Source organism: Phytophthora infestans, genomic scaffold, assembly GCF_000142945.1.
Source record: "Phytophthora infestans T30-4 supercont1.32 genomic scaffold, whole genome shotgun sequence".
Classification (NCBI taxonomy): domain Eukaryota; phylum Oomycota; class Peronosporomycetes; order Peronosporales; family Peronosporaceae; genus Phytophthora; species Phytophthora infestans.
Window position 1 is genome coordinate 1,524,045 of NW_003303727.1, and position 25,726 is coordinate 1,549,770.

Here is a 25,726-nt window from a genome sequence, read left to right on the forward strand (position 1 = left end):
TTTCCAAAACGCAGCCGTGAACCGCGGGTCTCGGTCCGAGACAATCGTCTCCGGGAGACCGTGATAGCGGAACACGCCATCAACGAACAACCTTGCGGTTTGTTCGCCCGTAACAGTGACGGAAACAAGATGTACCATCTTGCTCAGTCGACACACGAACACTAAAATTCCGGTGTTGCCGTGTCCGTCGGCGGGAAGCCCAAAGATGAAGTTAAGACGCATCGACTTCCGAGAGTCAGCCGGTACGGGCAGGCTCTGTAGTGGAGCCGAAGAGTGCCCTGCGGGTTTGACCCGCTGACATGTTTCGCATGTCTTAACGTACCGGGCGACCCACTTGTACATGTGGGTCCACCAGAAGGCCTGGGAGACCGACAGGAAGGTCTTCTAGCGGCCCGAGTGGCCGCTGGATAGCGCATCGTGCGTCTCCGCGGTGATATCGAACTTCCGATCCTTGTCGTTGGGTACGACCACCCGTGAAGGTTCACTGGGCTCCACCCGGTAATAGAGGAGGCCATCCTTCAGCTCATATCGGTAGAGCCGTGAGCGCTGTCGCGATGAGAGCCAGTCGGACTTCGCGCTCGTTCCTGCCATAAGGAACTTGACGATAGGCGCGACAGCCTCATCGTCCCGATACGCCATGCGTATCCGATCATATAGATCCGTTGTCACCCGCGTGGTGTGGGCCAACTCATAGTCAGGACGCCGAGAGAGGGCGTCCGCAAGCACGTTGAGCTTGCCCGGCTTGTTTTTGACGCGGAAGTTGTACTCCGCGAAGAAGGACAGCCACCTCGCCATCCTTTGGGAGAGGTAAGGCGAGTTAGTCGCCGTCCTCAAGGATGCGTGGTCTGTGTAGATCACGAAGCTTCACAAGGGCATATTTCATTGCCAAGAGCTCCTTGTCGTGGACAGGGTAGTTCCGCTCGGCGGCTTTCAGCTGCCTGGACTGGGACGAGATAACTCGTTCATGTCCAGCCGTGTCGGCCTGCAGCAATGCACATCCGATGGCGTAATCGGAGGCATTGCAGACGACGCTAAACGGCTTCGTCTCATCCGGCAGGGCCAGGACAGGGGCATATTGGAGACCGGCCTTGATGCTGTCAAAAGCATCCTGGTGCTCTTGCTCCCAGCGCCAGTCGACGTCCTTTTGAAGAAGGCTCGACAAGGGCTTAGCGAAGCCCGCGTACCCTGCGCTGTTCTTGTGAAGGTAGTTGGCCAAGCTCAACCACTTTCGAGGATCCTTCTGGGATCGGGGCGTCGGCCATGCTGCTATGGCCTTGACCTTGTCTGGGTCAGCCCGAACGCCCACGTTGCTTACGAAGCAACCGAGAACTTTAATCTCTGGTGACGCGAAAACGCACTTGTCGATGTTGGCGTAGAGCTTGTTTGCTCGCATTACGTCCAACACTCGACGGAGGTGTCCTAGATGCACCTCCATGGACGTCTCGCCTCCCTTGGCACGGCTATGGACGAATATGTCGTCGAAGTACGTCTGTACGAAGGTACGCAAAGGGCGGAACAATTGCGTCACCGGGCGATTGAACGTCGCCGGGGCGTTAGACAAGCCCTGCGGCATGACGAGCCACTCCCAAAGCATGCCGCGTGGAGTGCTTACCGCGGTGAGCGGGATGTCACTCTCCCGCATTAGGATCTGGTAGTATCCGTCTACCAAATCCAGCGCACTGTACAGTACGCTCCCGGTCATGTTGTTTAACAACACATCCTTTCGTGGGATTGGTGTTTGGGTCGACACCGCTGCGTTGTTCGGCTTGTTATAAGCGTGAACCAGACGTCACTTTCCGTTCGGCTTCCGAACGCAGAAAGTCGGCGTCGAGTGCGGGGATTTTGACTCCCGCACCATGCCTGCCTTCGCTTTCGCGGCGAAGAAGGCATCAATGACCTCGCGCTGTTCGCGCGGGAGAGGACATTGCCTCGTGACACAATACTTTGTGCCGGGCACATGATCAATCTCGTGCCGTACGCCTCGATCCGGTGGGAGTTAGGTCGGTGGGTGTTTGTTCACCACGTCCGCATACTCCGTCACCAAAGGATACACCGGATCCTTGGGGTTCTTAAGGATCTCATAGCCCAATCGCGTCTGACGCTGCTTGTTTAGGTCTTCCATGACGTTCTCGTCCAAGACTGAGGAGGAGTTCAGCTCCTCCCGAGTGGTCTCAGGTCTCATGAGCACCATCTCAGCAATCTCTCCAGCCTTGAGGTTGGCCAGGAAAGACTCAGCCGTCATTTCCTCGAGGTTCAGTATCTCTGCAACCTCCGGCAATGGTTCCAAGTGGACACCAGATGCCTTGACGGGTAAACCGGTCTTGTCATCGAAGATGTGATAGCACTCTTCCACCGGCCTTGTCGGAGGAGCCCGAGCCCTGGACTCCGAGTCGCTTGAAGCGACGTTGATCGGAACGAAGTTCGGATCCGACTTGAGGCGGCGGCGGTGTCTTTGCCGACGGCGTCTGTGACGGGGAGCTATGCTGCCCACGTCTAGGGATGTCGTCGCTACGACATCCGAGGCACTCGTGGCCTCGTGTGGTACTATGGTACCCACCCAGGAAGCGTGTTTGACGCCTTCCTCTTCAGTTAAGGTCTGGGCGACCGCGTGTGGCACTTTGTTACCCACACAGGAAGCGTATCCGACGTCTTCCTCTTCAGTTAAGGTCTGGGCGACCGTGTGTGGAACTCTGTTACCCACTCTGAACACGCTGTTCTCGGTGTTCATGACAGCTGCAGCTGTCTGCGGAACTAAGTTACCCGCTTGTGGACCTAAGTTACGCCTTTGGCCAGCGCCTCTTCTGGGCGCTGCCACCATCAAAACATCCTCGGAGTCGTCATATAAGTCGACACGTCCCAAGCATCTGCCGGATGGTTTGGTACCCTGGCAACCCTTGCGGGCGCCCCGGGTCCTGACAGAGGTGGGAACATGACTCACCAATGCTCTGTCGGACGGCGCAGGGCGGCTGGCACCGATTGCCTTGCCTCGCCAGTCGATCCAGGGCTCGTGTTTCTCAAGCCAGGGCATGCCCAGGATCATGTCATATGGATTCATATCGAGAACAGTGAACTGTTCGAGGCTGTCAAAGTCTTCAAACTTGACGGCCATATCCACTTGGACTTTGGGGACAGTGACGACCTTCCCGTCGGCCAGTCGCACTAACACCATCCCGTTGCTATTGCTTTCTCTCAAAACATCGTACAACTTGTTGCTGCTACGAGCAACCGTCTGGCGGTGTGCGAGATTCTTCGACGCCCCAGAATCGATCAAGATTCTAAAGGGATGATCGTATCCCCGTACACATCCGTGTACTACGAGCAACCCGCCGCTGCTCTTCGCCGATTCGAGAGTGCGAAGACTCTCAGGGGCTAAGTCCCCGTGGTACGCGCCACCCGCGCACCCATCACGAAGACTTAGTTCTTCCCCAGTAGGGCGCCCCGCCCCTACTGGTTCCCTGCGTTCCCCTGTCCCCGGGATCCTGGCTTCTGCCAGCGACCCTTGAGGACGGGCTTGGGGAAGGACCGTCTGCGGAGTCTTTCCGCGGGACAGTCGCGCTTGAAGTGGCTCATCTTCCCGCAGCCGAAGCAGCGGATGTCACGCTGTTCGGCGGACCCGAGTTCCATGGGAACTGGTCCGTTGGGGCTTGTTCGACCGGGAGCCGACAAGGAACTCCCAGGCCACGCTGAGGCCGGCGTACGCGCCTGACGATAGCTGTACGCTTCTTGAAGAGCCACTTGAATCGCCTCTTCAAGGGTGCTTGACTGCACCCGGAACAGCTGAGTGCGTGCGGGGTCCACTCGAAGGCCGTCCATGAACACAGTCATCTTGATGTGTTCGTTGAGTGGGTTTCCCACTAGGGACGCCGTGAGCTCCCGTATCTCTTGCACGTACTCGTGCAGTTCACGCCTCTCTTGTTTACACGAGAGGAAGCGCGAACGCTGGCGGTACTCGTAGTTCGCCGGGAGGAACGCGGCTCGGAGCTGTTCACACAGCTGAGCCCAGGATGTGAAACATCCAGGGGATGTTGTTTCCCGTGTGTACACCCAACCCTTAGCACGACCGCTAAGGTTGGAGAGTGCAAAAGCAGCACGAATTTGCTCAGTCGAGATCAGAGCCGCGTCCATCGCAAGCTCTACTTCTCGGACCCGGAAGTGAAGGTTCTCGCCTTCCTTCCCTTCATTCGGCTTAACCTTCAGCCATATTGGCTTCGGGTGAGGCGGATTTGCTTCCGCCGCCGGAGCCTGCAGGTTCTCCCGCACATGCGCGATGAGGCCCTGCTCGTACGCGTCGACCGCATTGACGCGCTCGAGCTGCTCGGCCGGTGTTGACACCACAAGGCTCTGCAGAGTCTCCATCCCTGCCATCTTCCGAACCGACTCGAACTGAGAGTCGTTCATATGGGAGAAGTCGCTCATATCCATGGCAACGAACTTCGGAGAGGTTCAGGTAGTCTACCCGCGGTGGCGTGGATTGACACACAGCACCTTGCGCTAGAGAAAGTTATCTTCCGAGAATATACAAACTCTCAGTGAACGGCAGTTCACAGGTCCCCTCTTTATTCTAAAGAGAGCGAAGTTACCTAATTAAGGTAAAATGTAAACTGAGTATATTTATAGGTAGATAAAGCTTGGGTTTAATACAAACTATAAGTCACCTATAGAAATGCAATGTCGTTAACCAATGGTTGGCTTTGAACGACCTTGGTACTTTGTACCAAATATCCCGAAGTATGACGTGTCATACTCCTGAAGTGTGAAGTGTCACAATTCATGTAACCAGGGTACACTTAGGGCTACGTACCCCGTTACAGAGCCACTATTATCCCCCAGATCCATCGTCTGTCATCTCTTATTCCCGATCCACACCGTCGACCCATATAGGATACGTATCCAGGTATCTCCCCCTTGAACTACTAATCAACGTGTTCGCCCCGCATCACCCACCTCACCTGGAGGTTCAGAGTGATAGTCTCGGCCTTCGATCCACTTTACCTAGGCCTAATCCACTTTGAACTGTACGGATCCACGTCGAGCAATTCAGACCCATCCTAACCACCGGGTGGTGTCACTAATCTGTGATAATGACTCCTCCCAAGATGAGTTCGATTGTGAAGAGAACAATCAAATCCTCATTTTTTATTTTTCTATTAACTCGCTGTGTGGAATACATAACTTTTTGAGTGCACATATATTAGGTACAAATTAATCCTCGTTTTTGGTCTTCCCAATAGCTACCTACTTGTCTGGTCCCAAAAAGAATTAGCAGTTCTTTAAATCGAAGATAACTTCGGTCGTACAGCTCCTACGGAAGCGTGGCTGAGCTAGTTTGAAAGCTCTACTTTCGTAGCGTCAGCACGATTTTTTATAGGAACAAATTTCGCTCCAATTTTGCCGATACCTGACCATTTGAACAATCAATTTACGGAGGGGTGGAGAAAAATAATCAGAATTAAACTTTAAAATATGCTAGAAAAGCGCAAAGCACAATAATTTCAATTTATAAAGGTGCATTTTGAAGAGACGTTCGCGTCCAGCATGATCCATGGACAAGCTCGTACAGTTGCAAGCTGCTCTGCGAGTCATCGAGACTGGACAGCGACTCGAGTCTGTGGACGGTGTGCTGGTCCGACAAGTATTACAGCAGCGGCAAACTCAACGACGGCGATCAACGCGCGAACCAGACACGAAGGACCTGTACCGGGAGCTTCTGGCACTCCGAAAAAGTAAGGCAAACACAACTGCGAAGCAGAGAGGCCAACACGTCGATGTGAGGGATAAAAGTGAAGCTGCGAGCCTCGTAACAATAACGTCACCACCAAAGAAGCCTACTCAGACAGGTGTCTGTCGTAACGTATCGGTGGTTAAAACTAGGCTGGAGTCTCCTCCTTCGTTACCCGGGCGTGATACCACCTGCGATAATGACCAGGTCATAGCAGAAGAATTGGCTGCGTGTACAACGGAGACTTTTGGGTTGATGCAGAAAGCTCTCGTCACTCGAGAGAAGGAGTTGCGGCGCTCCGAGAAGGCCGTGACGCGTGCAGATGCTGAACTACGCGAGGAACTCGCACGCGCCGAGAAGATCCTGCCGTCCAAATTCCTCTTTGAACGAAACCTCGCTAGCAACCGACAGCTGGAGGCTGCACGGAGTGTGCTGTCTCGCTTTCAACATCGTTTCTTCCAGCTTTACTTCCGCCGTTGGTGGGGGATCATAGTAGAGCTGCGACTGCAAGCTCAACGTCGAGCAGTGGCGCACATCGTTCGCATTTACCGTGGACATCAAGCACGACGAGAAGCACGACGCCTACGTAAAGAACTTTGCACCATGGAAGCTCAAAAAAGGCAGCTTCTAGCTTTCAGGCTCAAATACCGCTCCAGTCAGGCTGTAAAACTTCAAATGGCGTGGCGTCGCTATCTTCGCCATCGTGCCATCAAGTACCGTCAAACACGACAGACTGCTGCTGTTCTGCTGCAGAGAGCGTTTCGTACAAGGCAATGGCGTAGCCAGTCGCTAGTGAATGCCCTTGTGAACACACGGAAGTTGTTCGCTGTTGTGAGCCTACAGAAGCTTTACCGAGGGCATCGGGAACGACGCAAATGGAGAGAGTTTCAACAAGGCCAGCGACAGGAAGAACGTGTTCGACTTGCACTACTACGAGGTATGTCCAAACAAGCACGTGCTGCGTGGATGATCGAGAGACGTGGAGCTGGGTATCTGATAGCTCATCGATCCATATTTCCTTTCGCTATGCGGATGCGATGGCATCGTTTACTTGACCAGCTAAGACGTCAATGTGCAGCCACGAGCATCAGCAAAGCCGTGTGCCACTGGTTCGGCGTTGAAGCGAAGCGTGAAGCTGCTCGGGTCAAGCAGATTAAGGAATGGATGGCACTTGTACAACGTGAACTTGAACGCTCGCGCTGTGCTGCTGTGCTCATCCAGAGGCACTTGCGGCGGTGGGTCGAGCAACGCAAGTTCCTTATGACCCAAGCTAGACACAAGAAACAAGCTAGACGGACTAGACTGGCAGAGAAATCGGGTCGGATAGAGCGAATGCAGCAGCGCACAAGCTCAGCGCGGTTCGTTTCGGACAAGAAAGTGCTTGAAGCAGGGAACTCACCTGTGCGAATCATACCGAGTAGCTCTCAACCTACTCGAATAATGACGCTACTGAAGCCGATGAAACTGAGAGAGAGCAACTCTAACACTGCTCACAATACTGACGCCAAAGCAGCAGTAACCATCCAATGCTTCTATCGCCGTTATCGCGTGAGGAAGCGAGCTAGATGCAGAAAGTGGAGAAATGACGCACGCAAAGTGGAGAATCGTGTTCTAACGAGACACAAAGCAGCTACGGACATCCAGCGACGTGTTCGAGGAATTCATGGCAGAAATGTGGCACGACAGCGTTTCGCTGAGCGACTGCTGCAGCGCTACCTTCTCCGATGGAAGCGGAGACGCATCCAAAAGCGCCGACGTGCTGCACGTAGAATTGGTCGCTGGCTCAAACACAAAAGAACGCAACGGCTCGCTAAACTTTGGCGCGTTGAGAAACAGACGCGGCTGGCGGCTTCCACGCGACTGCAGAAATGGTATCGTGCTCGCTGCTTGTTGCCGTCACACTTGAGACGTGTTCTACAGGTTGTTAGGAGACGAGAGGAGACGTTGGTCTTCTGCGACCAAAGCCTGCGGCTCTGCCGACAACACTTGGCCGATGGATTCGTAGTGCAGTCGTTCAACGTCAGTCTTGAAGACGCCCTGCGTCCGCTTCTCTTTGCCACGGCGTCAAGGTCTCCCACAAGACCCAGAGCATCGCCGACAAAGCCAACGATTGTGGCCTCTAGCGGTGGGAAGCGCCATTCCAGTGCGGTGGCATTCCCGATTCTTCAAATGATGTTTCTGATGGCAAGTGGCTGGAAATTGCCGTTCGTATGGCGCGAATTGGACGGGAAAACACTCTTGCAAACCAAACTGGAGCGGACTAAAGCTGTCTCGTTCTTCCGGTCGCTCGTTAAGCAAGGGAACCCCGTGGCGCATCGGCTCCAACAATCTTCTACCGTTGAGACCACCCCGTGCCCGACCCGTCGAAAGCAGAAGCCTGGTACTAAGGTAGCTAAAGGAGTCGAAACGTTTGCGTCCGTGGAGGTTGATGTGGCAGTGGCTCGATCCACTGGGGGAGCGAAAGGAGCTCTAGATTTCGCGTCGTTTGTGCGGGTGATCGAGCGACTGGGTGAGATTTCTCTGGCGCAGAACGCAGCTTTGTACTGGGGGCGCTTCGATGGCACTGAAGCGCGCATACTGGCGTTGTCATGGTACTCTCTGCTGTCTCACTCGTCGCTGCAGCCACTGGCACTTCAATTCGAAACGCTCGTCTCGGGTGAGTTGTCTCGCCACGCGTCGTGCCTCCAAGGGCTTTTTGCACGGCGACACTACAGGCTACGAGGTAAAATAATCCTTCTCGAAAGGAGGCGACATATACGCCACCAAGAACTCGCTCGTGCCGCTGTGGTGCTGCAAACTCAGGCTCGGAAGCTATTAGCACGACGCGAGCTGCGACGTCTTATGCAGGAAACGTACGAGAAGTTTTTGGATCCAACGTGGGGTTTGCCGTACTGGATGAATCCTCGATCGGGCTACTCGACATGGCAGAAACCGCCTATCCTAGGAGCTGGAGATGTTCACTGTGAGCCGGTGCCATTTCCTCCCCCTGAACGCACGTTGAAAGCCCCTTGTAATGGAAGGAAGGACTGCGACCGATGTGCTGAGTGGGTGTGCTACGACTGCAATGAGTGTTTCTGTCTTGTGTGCTTTGGGGGATACCACAAAGCTAAAGCCATCGCTAGCGTCGAGAGTATTGAGGCAGCGAATGATAGAGAAGATGCAACTACGCAGTCGTCCATCAAGCGCGACCACGAGCTGGAGCGTCTCCTGCTCTGCGGATTGTGTAGATTCCAGCTCGCTTCACGCCGTTGCCTTGAATGCATTCCGAAACCTAAGCCAAAGCCTCCAGTTAACCCTAATTCAGCAAGTTTGGGGAAGCCGAAGCAGCCGTCTAAGGAGATCAAATCGGCCAAAAGCACGTGCAACGACGACGAGGAGCAGTTTGGCGGAGAATCTCTGTTCTGCGACGTGTGTTTCGGGTTCTTGCATCGTCGTGGTGGACTCAAAGCTCACCGCCCGGAGCCTCTTTTGGAACTCTGCACATCTTGCATTCCAGACGGTGAAGACGACGCGGACACAGCTTCACGTCCGCCCTGTGCTGTCTTCGGAGTCCAAGGAGCTGGTGATGCCGTCCAGTGGGAATGTGAAGCGTGTGGGGATTCCCCTCGTCGAGTTTGTGGGAGCTGTGCTCTTCAGTCCCATCCAACGGAAAGTTGTGGAGAGCTTCGACCGGTGCCTCTACAAACGTTGGGCAGACAGCGGCGGACTCATCGTCTTCGAGAAGAACAAGAGGCTCGAGATCGTGCAGATCTGGATAAAATGCGTGCGAGAGTTTTACGAGCTCGCCAGGAGCGGTGTGCTCGAAAGATCCAGACCTTTTGGCGCTCTCAAGCTCCAATTCTTCGGGCCAGGCGTCTTGTGGCTGCTCGACGCAAAGAAACCAGCGAGCAGTGGCTGCATCGTCAAGAGGATGCTCGAGTAGCCAAGCGACTAGCCTTTCGGGCAAAGAATGCCTTGGGAATGGCTTCACCTCTGCATTCTGATACGCCAGTGGAGCGCCGGCTTCGTAGTTTACATGCCTTGGCACGTCGGCAATTGTCCATTCGTGCGAGGTTCTTTGGGTTGCTGATCGACGAGTATGCGAGTGTGGGGATCCCGTTGCCAGGACTCGGTCTGCTTCATGCAGGGTCGAACGAGATTCGGACTAGCGAAGACCTTCGAGGATGGATTCGCAACCGACAAACGATTCGGCTTCGGAGGCTAACGGCACAACAATCGCAGCCTGCAGAGAGAGCGCTGTGTGCGTGGGGTCAACTGGAGCAATGGGGCAAAGCAGAAAGTGAACTATTACAAGAGAAAGAGGCCGAAAACCAGCCTGACGCTGCAGATTCAACGTGGCTGGCTGATGTTCACTCAAAGCTAGCAATCACTGAAGGCGTGGTTCCCTTAGCATTGCCGTATGACCCACCACTGTCCAAGAAGAAGCGATACGACGAAGAAGATGCGCTGGAGGATGTCCCGGTAGCAATGTTTCTCGTCGAGTTTTCGCTGAATCCGAGGCGGACCGTGTGGATTAATCATTCGCTGTACGTCTTGCTACTTGAAATGGAAGGTCGGATTCGATGCTGACTGTGTATAAAATGCGTGTTTATTGTGCAGCGCCGAGCGATTCTGGGAGTGGAAGAGGCTCAAGCTGCTGGATCGCAGTGAGCGAGTGGCACGACGGCAGCGAGCGAAGGACTTCGAGAAGCAACAAAAAGAGGCTGAGGCGAAGCAAAAGCATGAAGAGGACGTGAAACGTGAGGAGAAGGCCACTAATGCTATCGACATCCAAGCTCCTGCTGCGAGTTTTGGAGCTTATGAAGGCGTGGAGCAAACATCAAGAATTACTAGTACTGCCTTAGAGCACACATGGCCAGCTCCGACTGAAACATGGACGACAAATGAGACCCCAATGGATCCATACTACAACTACAGCTACAGCTACTATCCTGCAGCCAACGCAGCCGAGACTTCTTCAGAGTGGACGGAGTACGATGGGTACTCAACAACATATCCGACGAACTACGATTATGGATATGGTTCAACCACGATAGAACCGTCGCCTGCAGTGGACGAAGTAGTAACTGGTCTAGTTGATAGCGCGAAGTACTATGCGACCGGAGACTACGCTGGTATCATTAACGACTCCGGCGCTTTAAATTGGTACGGGGCCGACTATAGCACATTTGACTCGTCAGAGTACAATCAAGTTGTAGTTGTCGGCTACAACTATATAGCCTACGACTCTGCCACGGGGTCCGTCGATCCCAGCTACGATTCAACCAACCAATGGCAACAAAACTATTCTCCTCAAGCCCAAGCGCCAGATCAGGCTCTCGATAGCTACCCGGGGGCAGGAAGCAGCTTGCCATACGACGTCAATGGCTCCGACTACAGCATGGAGTTGTCCCCAGCAGATGGCTACACCGACGCATACACCTCCAGCGTGGACGATCACTCATACTCCAATCCACAGTCCACCACCGGCCAATGGGAAGAGGTGTACGACCCAACCACGCAGCAGACGTACTATGTCAACCGGGTGACCAACGAGATGGCGTGGCAGATCCCATCCTAACGCTGTGCAAAAAGGCAAGCTGAGATGAGCATGGCTACAGTCATTCTTTCCGTCACAAAAGCGAGTTGCTACGAGGGTCGTGATAATGTCACTAACGTGAAAAATATATTACTGACGTCCCAGACGTCATAGGCCAACCGATTCCAGCCATTGTCACTTGGATTCATTAGCAGCACCAGCTACTATGGCCCGCAAGAGCAGTGGAGCACGCAAAGGCCGCGCCGTAAGTGCGTTGGTGCGCGCCGAAGATGCCGCCGAGGAAGAAATCCTAGAGACGCCGGCGCTAAGCTCGGCAGCTGCAGCCGTCGCCGAAGCTTCCAGCGACGAAGAGAGTGAGGACGAGGACGCCGAGGCTGAGTTTGAGCGCCGTCTCGTGGCTGAAGCGCAGGCCGAAGCGGAGGGCGCCAAGCGTGAGAGCAAGGGCGTATACAATAGGGAGGCACTGCTAGCTCTGGTGAAGGACTGGGACGCCAAGCCGCTGCCGTGGGTAGAGACACTAGACACGTGCGCTGTGTCACTCGAACTGGAAAGCGTACACGACGATCTAAAGCGTGAGGTGGCTTTCTACAACAACACACTGGCTGGTGTACGTCTTGCAAAGGAGCGACTTAAGAAAGAGGGCGTGGCTTACAAGCGACCGGACGACTACTTCGCTGAGATGCTCAAGAGCGACGCGCACATGGCTAAGGTCAAGGATAAACTCATTTACGAGCAGAAAAAGATCACAGCTGTGGAAGAACGCAAGAAATCACAGGCCCACCGCAAGGTGGCGAAGGAGATTCAAGCCGAGAAGATCAAGGAGCGCAACCAGCAGAAGAAAGACACGCTGGAGGCTGTCAAGCAGTGGAAGAAACGTAAAGGAAACGACAAGCGCGGCGGCCTTAAGGACGACGATGACACTGAGCTGGACTCGATTGTCAGCGGCAAGCGAAAGCATGCAGGTGGTGACCGTGACGGCTCTAGCAAGAAGCCCCGCTTTAATAAGGCACGCGAAGCAAAGAACGCTAAGTTTGGCTTTGGAGGCAAGCGTCGCCACGCTAAGAGTAACACTAAGGAGAGCACGAACGACATGTCATCTTTCCCTGGTGCACGTAAGGCCAAGATGAAGAGTCAGGCCGCAGCCAAGGGCGGCAAGCGTGCTGGCAAGGCCCAACGCGCCAACCAACGCAACCAGAGCAGGCGGTAGATGGATTGATTGGCGGCTAGGTAGGCTACTGCTGGGCAAGGCCTCCCGGCTCGCTTCTAGATGATAACAGAGCTTTTTGGTATTTTAGAAACACCGATTTGTGTTTTCGTTGTCGTTATTTTTGTACTGACAAGTGCAATATTTACGTGTAGAAGTCTCTTCACTGTATGCTGACAACTGCGACTAATTCTACGGACAAGTGCTGCCTGTCACTGGATACTTTTCGTCCGACTGCACAAGTGGATCCTCTAAAAAGGAATGTTGTTCTGCTGCATAAAGGCAAACAGCATTTGCCGCTCGTTAGGTGGAAGCATATCCAGTTTCTGTGGCGTCATATCACGCGCAAGTTCGGCGATGGCATCGAATTGTCCAGGTGGGGCACCGTCGCTGGGCTTAATGCGCTTGGATGGGTCACTGTCTCCAGGTGTCGGGATCAGTCCTGGCTGCTCGCCAGGGTACGGTCTCTTAGCCAACCGCGGGTCTCTTCCAGCGCGTCGAGGGTCACGATTCGCATGGGCCAAGTTGCTACTGGGAGGGCCATTAGACTGAGGAGGGCCTGGAGGTGTAGGCATTAAGCCTGGCTGCGGTTGTGCGTGCATTGGACTCGTAGAAGGGATCGCAACCCCAGGTCGATTAGCCATCGCAGCACTTGCTCCCTGGGTAGCCAGAGGTCCGGGTCGTGCACTCCAACGCGTACCACCAGCCTTGGTTGGTGCTTGAGCAGGATGGGGGGCCAACATCGTGGGTTGGACACCGGGAGGCGCCATGCCCAGAATGCCAGGCCCAGGACCCATTGGCCCACCCATCGGTGGACGTGGAGGAGGTGGCATCATCCTTGCAGCCATTATTGGCGGTTGATGCATCATGGAAGGGGGGGCCAGCAGCACCGGCTGAGTCTCCGAGGAAGAAGGAATGGGGATCTGAAGTGTCTTGAAACTCTGTACGATAGCGTGAGTGAGAGCTGGATTGGCCATCAAGATGCTCTTCGTCACGTCCGGCTTTTGTCTTGCGTGTTCTTTCAGCTGCACTAGCATATCGTAGAGTTTGACTGGCCCCATCCGAGCGATTGCCGACTCAATGGAATGGATCGCCATCTCACCCGTCACCATTGTAGGCCTCCCCCCATCGGCTCCATTTCTAAAATTCCCTCCGCTAGATCCAGGACGGGTGTTGCCACCATTGTCGTGTCGTTTCCTCTCTGCACTGTTGGACTTATCCCCACCGTCGGCAAAGTCCACACGGAGGTTCCGGCCGTTGATCTCGTAGCCGTTGAGGTTGCGCATAGCACTCAGTGCCGTCGCTCCGTCTGCATATTCACAGAAGCCGTAGCCTTTGGGCTTGCCGGTCTCTCGGTCCGTCACGAGACTGCCATGACAATAAAAAACACCCACACAGTCAGCTCGAGGTTCGCGTTCACGACGTTCCCAGTTATTTTTGTGGACGTTATGAGCTCCCAACGCACCGGAAATTCATGACCGATCCGGCCTCTGAGAAGATTTCCTTAAGCATATCCTCCGTCACATCGTACGGGATGTTTCCGACTGAATTTTTTTTAATAACAGCATCGAAAAGAGCGTGGACACGTTAGAGGCGACTGGAGGGGCGTTAAGAGGTGGAATAGCAGCGGATATCAGCTGAATCCACAGGTGGAGGAGATGGTACACGTTGCACTCAGTCTGGAGACGTACCGAAGACGCTGCGCTCCTTGGCAGAGCTCGCGCGTGTCTTGTTGCTCATGGCGCGAAACTTTACGGGAGCTCTTCAAGTGTATGCCACTAAACCGATTGTGTGATTTTCTGACATTACTAATGTGGACCACAACTCAAAGAGGAAATGATTTAGCCCGTTCTTCGCCAAAATTAGTATTGTGAATTTTCGCACAAACTTGAATATTCAGAGCGGTATAGCAAAACCTTTCAAAGTCTCCACATACCAAATCAAATCGCGCCTCTAGGTAATTGTGACTCAGCCAAGAATCGTACTTAGAAAGGCTCTATAGTCAAAGAAGTGCTTCGCGCCATTGGCGGAGATTTGGCTCACCAGAGATTGAACCAATCACGCAATGCAATTTGGCGTAGAGCGCACAATACAGTACTTGATACTGTAACAGCTTTAGTGAAACGTCCTTTTATGTGGCTGAGAATGTTTTTATTTGGACAGCTGGGTGGATCGAGCCTTGAGGAGGGATGGTTGAGACCGTGCAAGCGTATGCTATTTGTATCTCTTTTGTTAGCTTCTACAAAAGACATTTCAATTCATTCCAAAAATGAAACTTGCTCGCTCCAGCCATGAGCTCGCTGGGTACCCTCGCTATGCTCACCAGACTTCGATAGCAGAAACGACCTCGAATCGCGTTGGCATTGCTTTTGGTCCTGCTTCGACGTGATGCCCAGCTCACTTGTGCTTTCACCAACCATTGAAGACGCCAGCCGTTCTCATTCTGCAGAACTTTGCTCCCTGCACATTATTGTTTTCTTCGATCTACATGCGTACTAGAAGTGGAGGGCAGTCTGCTGACAGCTCTTAGGTTATGAGCCCGACGAGGAAGTCCTGTGCAACAATCATTCTGTACAGACTCCGCCACCTTCACCAAGTACTGCGCAGCTTGCACGCGTTGAGCATCGCCTTGATAGTATACTAACTAATTCTGAATCGATTGCGACTGTTTTAGTGGATCAAACTGGAGCCGTGAGCATGGTGACGACCACACCGGCCCCCAGAGAAGCGTCACCCAAGCATTTACCGCAACTAGCCGCTCCCAGCGAGGTATTTTCGTCTCGACACCGTACGGACTTCACCGTGAGAGCTGTGTCGTTGAAGTGCGTACGCTGGCGAGCGGCCAGTACACCGTACGCGCTACTTATTGTACTCGTCATTGAGCGTTGGACCAGATTATTTTAACATACCATTTGAATTGGCGAAACTCCTCGAGTTGACACCAAAAGAAAACAAGGAGCCTATGTAAATGTTCCTTAGCATTTCGTGCATGTAGTGAGCTATTTACGTCCTACTAACATGTCCGAGCCAAGCACATCGCAGCAAGAGCTGACGCCAGGCCAGAAGGATTACGAAGTACGGTGCTTTGACTTCATGTCCAAATCTAAGGAAGATGGCCTCTTCCGAGGGCAGCGAACCCAGGACCTGGTTGCGGAGTGTCTACAGATAGCACACGGCACTGTTACGACTGTGACGATCACCTCCAGAGCCGACAATGAGACCAACTTTGAGGTGCACATCAGCAATTTAGCGGTGCATGTTGTGAAGGTAGAGCCTACTCAATGCGGAAGGAAGCGTGAATACGACCCAGCAAAGCGGAAGATAGGTGCCTGTTTAAATAAATATTTGGTTTTTCCTTGCACTCAAATAGTTACAATCATAATTGGATTTGCTGCTGTTCAGTTGCGTACTTTCTTGTACTTTCTTGCGCAAATCCATGTGGTTTTGGGAATTGCCTATTAAAATGACCGCCTCAAAGGCAACGAGAACCACTTAAAACAATGAACAGTGTGTAATGTAGTGGGCCACGCCATTACATAAGTAGGTAGATTTATATTACAAAAGTAGGTGCAGCAGCACACGGCTAGCGTGTGCTGAACTGCCGTCATCCTATTGGTTGATATATAAGGAGCCAGACCCATTATCAGCCAATAAGGGTTTGACGTGTATTTGAGTGGTCAGGGCAAGCTGCCCTGGACCTAAAAAAAAACAGAGTTGATTTTCCTTCAGACTAAGCACTTGGTTTCACTATCGCGGAACTTGCACGCTTCCTCATTATTACGTGTAAGCTAGTAACGGACACTCTAGGCCCGTTACACCTGGTAGCACTTTGTAGTCCTTCCCATGACCAAGTTCACAATGAGCCAAGGCCAGACGTCTGAAGCTTCAGGGCCAACCCTGGAGCATGCTGCTTTCCCTCATCTCACTCGTGTCGAGTGGGAAGCCTTTCACCGCCTTGCGGCGGTGTCCGGTGAGGCTGTTGTCGCGTCGCTGCTGAGCTCAGCGACTCCCGATCAACAACGTCAAGCAGCTCAAGAGTTCATGGAACGCGAGCTCGCCGACGCGAATCGGCGAGCGACAACTCCCTCGCGTTCCTCGAGGAATGACATCGTCAAGTTGGAAACGTCGACCTACTCCGGTGAAGGAGCGAATCGCCTTCCGTTGAATCGCTGGTTTCGCGAAGTCGACATCGCTATCGCCTCGAGGATGATCGAGGCGCAAGGAGCGAAAGTTAACTTCTTACTTTCCCGACTGGCCGGGAAAGCCAAGGAGTGGGCACTCGGCAAACTGGTCGTAAACAACGATGCGCTCTCCACCCTGGAGGCCCTCCAGAGTGATCTTCGTCTCGCCTTCGAGCCTCCACAAGACGAGTCCCGAGTGCGCGCAGAGTTCTTCGCTCTGCGACAAGGCAAGATGACCATGCGCGACTACGTCCAGAAGACACGCCACCTCGCGTCCTGCATCGTCACCAATCCGATTGACATGGCATCTCAAGTCCACGTCTTCGTGTTCGGCATGCGTGAAGGCATGACGCGATACTGTCTGACTCGAGCGGAACCCTCCTCACTCGAGGAGGCATTTGCTCTCGCACTTCGTGAAGACTACGTGGTGGCGGCGTCGTACGCGCGGGCAATGTCCGCGGGAGCTCAAGAGTCAGCTCCGGAGCCGATGGAGATCGACGCGATTGACGCGTCGAACAACCGCCGTCGTGCAGTCCCTCGTGCGAATGGTGGTCGTCCCAGTCGATCCCTCACTTGCTTCCGCCGTCGGAAGGTTGGACATCGCGCGACTGAGTGCCGCGCGCCCGCGCCAGTGCTCACGCATACTGTCGATGCCTCTCCTACCGATCAGCCAAAAAACGGTCAGGGCCAGTAGGTGCGGGGCGCCCTACTGGCTGGAATGGAGGTCCGGGTCCCCCGGTGGCAACCCAACCTTCTAGCCCTCGCGTGCTACACGCACACTTCAATGCCACCACAGCGTCGGGCGACTCAAGACTGATCATCATCAGCCTCCATGTCGCCGGCGCCCGACGTCCACTACGCGCGCTTGTGGACTCAGGAGCGACAAACAACTTCTTCCGTGAGTCGTGTTTGGTCGACGCTACCCAAGCAGAAGTTCGCTTGTCCGTCAACCGGTCGCCGGACCAGGGTTGTAAGTCAAAGCTTGGCTGAACGGAAAGACCGGCGCCCACGTCGCCGCGGCGCGCAGGAATTAACGTTTGCCCGTACACATTTTCGAACCGGCTTTTCCGCAGCAAATGAGCGACCTTCCATCGTGAATTGAGAAATGAAACTAACCGCATTCGATTGCATCCTGGGCAATCCGTGGTTGTCACGGTATCAACCAGAGATTGACTGGTTGGCCCGCTCGGTTAAACACCGCAGCGGTTTCGACGTGAGCGAGGTGTTCACCCACCTCCTGGTTGCCCAGAAGGACTGGCCCCCCGTCACCGTCGTGGACCGGTCGTCCACGACGCAGGCTTGACACAGAGTGAGCGATGGCCCTCTCTGCACGGCTTGCGCAGTGCTGTTGCACGAAGACTCCTCGCCACGAGGCGAGGGCAAGAAAACGATGGCGGTCGAGCAGGGGCTCCCGCAATACGAGCAAGCGGTCGAGCATGGGTTCTCGCAGCGCACAACTGCGGTCGAGCATGGGTTCCCGCGGCGCACCACAGCGGTCGAGCATGAGTTCCCGCAGCACAATATGGCGGTCGAGCATGAGTTCCCGCACCACAATATGGCGGTCGAGCATGGGCTCCCGCAATGCAACACGGCGGTCGAGCAGTCGAGGCTCCCGTCACCCGAGCCGGTGGTCGAGCAGTTGGAGCTCCCGCCGAACGACCACGCGGTCAAAGCAGGGGCCCCGCGTGTGACCGCACAGTCGAGAGTGAGCTTCAGTGCCTAGAGCGGGGTGATACATCGTCCAGCGAGAGCGATTCTTCCTGGCGCGGGCAAAGAAGTCGAAGCGCCGTCATTTGAAGCCACGACGTGAAACTGCACCGAACGGCATCTCACAGACGGAGTCGGTCTGTGTTATTGAGCACGTGGACGACGGCATGGGCCGTCAGCGCACCGTCGATCTTGTGTGTCCACCTCGCGACGCTCAATCGATCACCCGGCTTCCAGGTCTCTCCTGGAAGAACTTCCTTCGTGGTCTCAAGGTTGGTGAGGTTGAGCAGGTCTGCCTGATCACAGACACTTCGTCTACGCCACTCGAAGGGAACACCGTCAGTGATGACGACGGATCCACCCGTCCCAAGAGCGCCGAACCGAAGTCCGCTCGCGAGGAGCGATTCGCAGCGCAGTCCTGGGAGTCCTTGCGCGAGTCTGGGAATCCAGTGTACGAGACCGTCCGCGAATACGCGGACGTCTTTCCCGATAAGATTCCAGCAGAACTGCCTGCCGATCGAGGCGTCCGCCACGGGATCGATCTCGCGCCCGGTTCGAAGTACTGTGTGACGCGGCAGTGGCCGCTGCCGCGAGACCAAGTCAAGGCCATCGACGACTTCTTCGAGAATCGCCGTAAAGCGGGTCACGTGCGTGAGAGTGTCTCTCCACATTCGAGCCCAACGTTCTGTGTGAAGAAGGCCACAGGAGGGTGGCGCATCGTTCATGCCTTTAACAAGTTGAAAAATGCGCCCATCCCCGCGCAAACCCCAATTCCCCGGAAGGACATGGTGCTCGACACCATGGTGGGCAGTGTCGTCTTCAGCGCCATCGACTTGACCGATGGATTCTATCAGATCTTAATGAGACCGAGCGACATCCCCCTGACAGCGGTCAGCACCCCCAGCGGTATGCTCTGGGAGTGGCTTGTGATGCCACAAGGCGTGAAGAATGCTCCCGCCACCGTTCAATCGCATGGTCTCCCATGTGCTGCGTCCGCTTCGAGACTTCGCACCGAGCTACTTCGACGACATTCTTCGTGCACAGCCGCGCTGAGGATGGTCTCAGCGCGATAGAAGTCCACTTGAGGCACTTAAAACAGGTCTTCCAAGTGATGCGCGAGAACAAGTTGTACGCGAACCTGAAGAAGTGTATCTTCGGCGCGCCGGAGATTCCGGTGCTGGGCTGCTTCGTGGGCAAGGACGGCGTTCGCGCCGACCCGGAGAAGGTGTCCTCTATCTGCGCATGGCCGTCACCAAAGAACCCCACTGAGTTGCGTCAGTGGTTGGGGCTAGCAAATTATCTCCACAAGTACACGAAGAATTACGCCGGATTGATCCAGCCCCTCTCATCACTCCTGAAGAAAGATGCCACATGGGTCTGGTCATCCGCGCACCAAGCCGCCTTCGACTCAGTGAACCATTGGCCTTGCTGAGGCGCCGACCCTAGCCCTTCCCGACGACTCTTTAACCATATCACGTCGTTTGCGACGCGAGCGACTTTGCCATCGGCTGTGCGCTGATGCAGTTTGACGACGATGGACGTGAACGGGTCGTCAGCTATCAGTCTCGACAGATGAAGCCAGCGGAGCGCAACCATCCTGTCCACGACAAGGAGCTTCTCGCGATGCGCTACGCTCTGATTAAATTCAGAGTGTACTTACTCGGCGAGCAAACCTTCGCAGTGTATACCGATCACGCATCGCTAAGGACAGCGATAAAGAGCCGTCATCTTTCCCAGCGAATGGCTCGCTGGTTGTCGTTCTTCTCAGAGTATAATTTCGTGGTTCACTACAACCCGGTCAGAACAACATCCTTGCAGATGCTCTGTCTCGTCGTCCAGATTAACGACCCATGCGATTCGCCGGGTCGACAACCGCTGCATGATGAAGACGACGAAGACAACTGTGCTATGTGCTTGGCGTCGGGATTGAACCTGACGAGCGTGTCTTCAGAAACCCCACTCCGCGACGAAATCCGGACTGCGTATGAATTCGATCCGGTCTATTCGAATATTCTGGAACATCTCCGCTCGCCCAGTGAAAAGACACTGAGTGCTTTGTCCCGCTCCACACGCCATCAGATCGATAGGTATCGGATTAAAGACGGGCTGTTAACGTACAGCATCGATCGCTTCGACGCTTCGCGTGTAATGGTTCCCAACGATCCTGACTTGCGCTCGCGGATCATCCACGAGTTCCACGATATCCCCCTTGGCGCTCACTTGGGCCGTGAGAAGACATTCGCCGCAGTGTCGCGCGACTTTTACTGGCCCCACATGTATAAGTGGGTGCGCAAGTGGGTGAGGACCTGCGAGATCTGCCAACGCGTGAAACCGTCCGCGTCATCGCAGGCTCCCCTGCGTCCCTTACCAGTGGCCACCGAGGCATGGCGCGCGGTGTCGATGGACTTCGTCTTTGGCCTCCCACCCGACTCCGCCGGGCGCTCCGGTGTCCTGGTATTCGTCGACAGGTTCAGCAAGATGGTTCACCTCATCCCGGTCCCGGATACGATCACCGCGGCCGATACTGCGGTGCACTTCGTGGATGCAGTCTTCCGTCATGATGGCATGCCCGAGTCCATTGTTTCGGACCGCGATCCGCGGTTCACGTCTGCTTTCTGGACGAAGCTCTTCGAGCTATCAGGGACAAAGCTGCTGATGTCGACGGCCGCTCATCCGGAGACGGATGGCCAAACCGAGCGAGTTAATCGCGTCCTTGAGGACGTAGTTCGCAGCTATGCGACGTCGTTTACGAGCTGGAGCTCGTTCCTTCCGCTTGCTGAGTTCGCGCTGAACAACGCGGTTCACGCGTCGACTGGCTTGACTCCTTTCTTTCGTCAAAAAAGCTCCGGCACCTCGCCGTTCCGCTGCCTCTCTCCGCGGGGGGCCGTCCCACGGCGCCGTGGTGGTTTCCACTCTGGGTGGGGGGTGAAAGAGGCGAACAACCACTTTGTGAACAAATCCGGTTTTGAAACCACAAACCGGTTAACATACCGGTTGCCGACAAGCCTTCTACGCCAACACCGGTAATGGACCCTCCGTACCGGTTGCCGACTCCTCCTCGAGTGCAGCCTCATCTTTCAGCGACTGTTAGCGCAGTGACACACGCCCAGGCCAGGAAGGCCCTGACGACTCCCCGCGACGCAGTGTCTCCTCTCGCCTCGTGGACGAATCGTGCCCTGATCAGTCCTGGCACCGCTAACGCGGTGTCTCCATCAGCGAACTACGCGCCAAAGCAACCGGCACATCCGGCTGATAACACCGCTGTCTCAGACTTCCTCCTCCAGCGTTAAACAGTCACCCGATACGTCCGCGACGCGCTGCAGACGGCGGTCGACAAGCAGAAGGAAAACGCGGACAAGCGCGGCCGCAAACACACAGTAAAGTTCGCGACAGGAGATCGAGTGCTCCTGTCGACTTCAGGAATCAGAGACTCTGCCGTCACCAACCTCGGCGCGAGTAAACTCGCACCGCGCTTTATTGGGCCATTTACGGTGACTAAGGTTATTGGCGCGGCTTACACACTGGATATCCCCACGTCGCTGCGACTACATCCGACGTTCTACGTCGGACGACTCAAGCAATACCTGCCCGCTACGATTCCTTCTTCGACTCAGTCTCCTGAGCCGCCGGCGCATATAGCGGCCGCCCCGCCCGACGCGCGCGCCGAGCCATCGCGCCATTCACACCAGGCGCCTGCTCCACCGTCCCGCTCTGCAGACTACCATGAACCGCGCGCTCAAGAAGCCTCACGCGTGCCAAGGGTTCCCGATTCGACTGACGAGTCTCAGTCGCAGTCCTCACGGCCTTTGCAGCCGCGTCCTGGGCCTCCTCCGCCTCCTGATACGCCGTCCAGAAGCTCCCCGCGAGATCTTCCTCGCGGCTCCCAACCAGAACGTCAGTCGTATCAGCGGGACGGTCCCCCGCCGATTGTCGACTCAGCTGGCGAGATCCGCTGGATAGTCGAGAAGATCGTCGATCACAAAGACCCGCCCCGTCGGTCGGGGCAGCGCCATGTGTCCACCAGTCGCACGGCTCCCGCCGCGCGCCGCTATAGGGTACGATGGCTTGGCTTTCCGGCGGACCAAGATACGTGGGAGCCCCGCGCGAATCTCCTTCGCGATGTCCCGGATGTGATCCAAGAGTACGACTCCAGTCCTCCTGCGCCGGAGAGATCCGCGGATAATCACGCGGCGGCCGAGAACGAGATCTCCAGTCTGCACGACCACGCGAACGTGATCGAGAACGACGCTGCTGGCGATCGCGCGAGCGCGACCGAGAACGACGACCCGAGCTCTCGTAATCCTAACGGAGCAACGGAGATGCGCTTCATCGAGACGAGTGTCGGCGCGAGCCGGCGCGACTAGCGGCGCTGGCCTTTTCGGACAGCGAGCGACGGTAACGCTGGATCCAGGCATTCTCGCGATCACTGAGCGGATGCTCGGCGACATGGGCTCTCCACTCGTCCGTAGTCGGACACACCTCCTGCAGCCTTCAGCAACTCGCACGTAGCAGATGCGGTCGTCGGCGTTCCAAGCGCTGTCGCAGATTCGTACGCGCAGCTCGCCCAAGGAATGGCCCCCGATGATTTCTTCCCGGTATGCGATCCAGTCGACGAGATTCTCTTCCTGCGCTTGCGTCCGGTTCCAGCGCCGGATGAAGGCGCACCACGACTCCTGTAGCGCACTGTGGTCGACGCCGTCCACCGGCTTCTGGCGCAGCGCACGAAAACGCCGGAAGAGGTCCTTCATCTAGTCCAGAGACTCCGGATCTTGCGCTCCGGAGATGTCATAAAGGGCCCAAAGTCTCAGCGCCTCGTCCATCACGTGGGTGCCGCGTGCCGCGGTCGTCGCGCTCGTCAGCGACGTCGCCGTCGCTGGAATCTGCTGCTGGTGCTGTTCCATCGTCCGCTCCTGTTGTCTGCCTTGCAAGTCGTGTTGTACTTCTCCTGCGTGGCGCAGGATCTGTCTCGTCCCCGCCTCGTTCGTTCCTGTTGGCCACGATTTTCTTCTCGTTTCCCTTTTGATTGATTTGTTCCCCGCCCGTCGCTTATGTTGCGTAAGTGCAACTTTAAGAGGGGGGTGATGTAGTGGGCCACGCCATAACATAAGTAGGTAGATTTATATTACAAAAGTAGGTGCAGCAGCACACGGCTAGCGTGTGCTGAACTGCCGTCATCCTATTGGTTGATATATGGGGAGCCAGACCCATTATCAGCCAATAAGGGTTTGACGTGTATTTGAGTGGTCAGGGCAAGCTGCCCTGGACCTAAATAAAAACAAAGTTGATTTTCCTTCAGACTAAGCACTTGGTTTCACTATCGCGGAACTTGCACGCTTCCTCATTATTACGTGTAAGCTAGTAACGGACACTCTAGGCCCGTTACATGTAAACAGTACACAAACATCTGGAAAATCCATACGGATACTGTGAAACACACATTGAACAGAATTATTACACAGAGATGCCTGAATTGTCCAAAAAGAGGGAGCAGTCCACCAAAGCCAAGACCCTGTCATAATGACAGGGACTATGTGCACATTATTTTCAAAATAATGTGCACACTGTGCAAGTTCATGCACAGTATCTACACAGTCTCGAGATATAAACACTGCGACGATGGGAAAGTCTTATTTGTAATAGCCATATGCAGATCAGTTTTGTGAGCAGAGCAACGCCGACTTGAAGCGCAAAAGTGGGTGAAAAGAGAGTGAATGTCTTCCTTTCGAGAGCACGCGTTTTTTCGCTAAGTTCAAGAAGAAACACAATTCGAGCCAAATCTTGGAGTCATATCAAAGAGTTATATATTATATGAATGCTACCAGAGCTCTACCCTGACTATCCTGAGGCATCACTAGTTGCACCTCCAGCAGCAGCAGAATCATGAATCGCGAGGAGATTGTGGTAGAGGTATCTGTAACGAGAGAACTGCATTGCTGGTCTGGTGTTTCCTTCGACACCGTGTGGCCGTTCGTCACGAAGACGTGCCTCCAAAAACAGAAGAATGTAAACGCCGCAGTTGTAGTTGTCGAGTTGGGGAATCCATTCAAACGCTTCAAACCGGAAGCGCTTAGGAGAGGGTAAAACTGGCAGCCGCAACAGGATCTCCTCCTTTAAGTACACCTTCAATTGATTGACGCGATCAGCCGTTTCTTGAGGATCATAGATAATCACTTGACCTGTCCGGACATTAACCAAAACAGCACACCAGTGGTTTTGGCCGAAAAAAATTGTAGAGAAGAAGTACAGACTCTTTGTTGGTGTCGTTGTCTCCCTCAAAGCAGCCTCCACTTTCCCCCACACATCATTGTTCTTGATCGACTTCACATCATATACCGGAAATCTAACCACGTAGGCTGGTAGTGCAAACACTTGTGCCGTAGCTTCATTCCGTACTGATATAGTCCTTATTGTACGATCAATACAAGCACATTCCAACCACTTCCTACCACATAGCGCTGTCAGCGCAGCGTCTTCACTAAGCATACCCACGTCTTTGAGTCCCTTTTTCACCGCTTCCTTAGCAAGAAGATCTTTTGTCCAGACCGAACTATTTGGCTTCCATGCATCTAAGTCAAGTGAATCGATCCATTTAATGGCTTCATCCACATCATCTATTTTGTTCAATGCGGTGTGCCAACAACGCATCGACTTCAGCGTCGAAACGTTATACACCGCTCGCCCCACAGAAACAGAGACACCATACTCATGCATTTGCTTTTCATGATCGCTAAACCAACGATTCTGAAACAGCGCGACCTGTGTAATACACGTATTTAGCACTCTTAGCGGCAGCACCGTCATTATGCGCTCCTCTGCTGTTGGGGGCTTGTTTCTCTTCTCCCACACGGTAACCTTTTGGGCTTCTTCGTCTGCAAAATAGTCACCGCACGTAGGCTAGCAGCGTATTTGCTGTATGGAGCCTTAACCGCAACCGCTTCAAGAAGAAGAGCTACAGAAGGGGTTTCACCGTTAGCAATAGCATTCACACGTTGAGTAGTTCCTCGCATTGCTTCGCGGTTTTCCTTTCTTCTGGCAGCTTGTGTAATCTTCGGGCGCCCTGACTTTATTGCAGTTGTCGAAATTCTCCACAGTGGCATGGTTGAAGCACGCGTCTCCTCCTCTGATTCCTCGCTTTCGTAGCTTTCCCGCTTGAGCCTAGCCAGAAGGTTGTGTGCGTCCTTCATCTCTGGCTGCACCGAAGAATTCTCGACGATGTATTCAAGGATACGTTTCCGGTTAGCTCCTCCACGATGAAGCACGCGCACGCCATCCACGACTTCGTCGTCTGAAACTTGCCTCGCTTCGTGGTATGTCTGGTAAGCGACTGGATCAACGTCGTGATTGTGGGTCGCTACTTGTTTGGTGATACAGACTGC

General features: G+C 54.5%; 3 protein-coding genes across 3 annotated transcripts; 2 read left to right on the forward strand and 1 right to left on the reverse strand.

Annotated features, from left to right (window-relative positions):
* Positions 1-5,974: 5,974 nt before the first annotated feature.
* Positions 5,975-10,455, forward strand: PITG_14247 (uncharacterized protein; the record flags this gene model as incomplete). Its single annotated transcript, XM_002899290.1, has 6 exons — positions 5,975-7,037; positions 7,110-8,842; positions 8,891-9,026; positions 9,111-10,245; positions 10,319-10,373; positions 10,420-10,455. 6 exons carry the CDS (start codon positions 5,975-5,977, stop codon positions 10,453-10,455), a joined length of 4,158 nt encoding a protein of 1,385 aa, XP_002899336.1.
* A 1,008-nt stretch (positions 10,456-11,463) lies between these two features.
* PITG_14248 (rRNA-processing protein EBP2, putative) lies at positions 11,464-12,572 on the forward strand (the record flags this gene model as incomplete). The annotated part of the gene is made up of 2 exons (XM_002899291.1): positions 11,464-11,583; positions 11,644-12,572. The coding sequence occupies 2 exons, from the start codon at positions 11,464-11,466 to the stop codon at positions 12,463-12,465; spliced, it is 942 nt and encodes a 313-aa protein (XP_002899337.1).
* Positions 12,573-12,713: 141 nt separating this feature from the next.
* Positions 12,714-14,202, reverse strand: PITG_14249 (uncharacterized protein; the record flags this gene model as incomplete). Its single annotated transcript, XM_002899292.1, has 3 exons — positions 12,714-13,830; positions 13,928-14,006; positions 14,154-14,202. 3 exons carry the CDS (start codon positions 14,200-14,202, stop codon positions 12,714-12,716), a joined length of 1,245 nt encoding a protein of 414 aa, XP_002899338.1.
* Between the last annotated feature and the right edge of the window lie 11,524 nt (positions 14,203-25,726).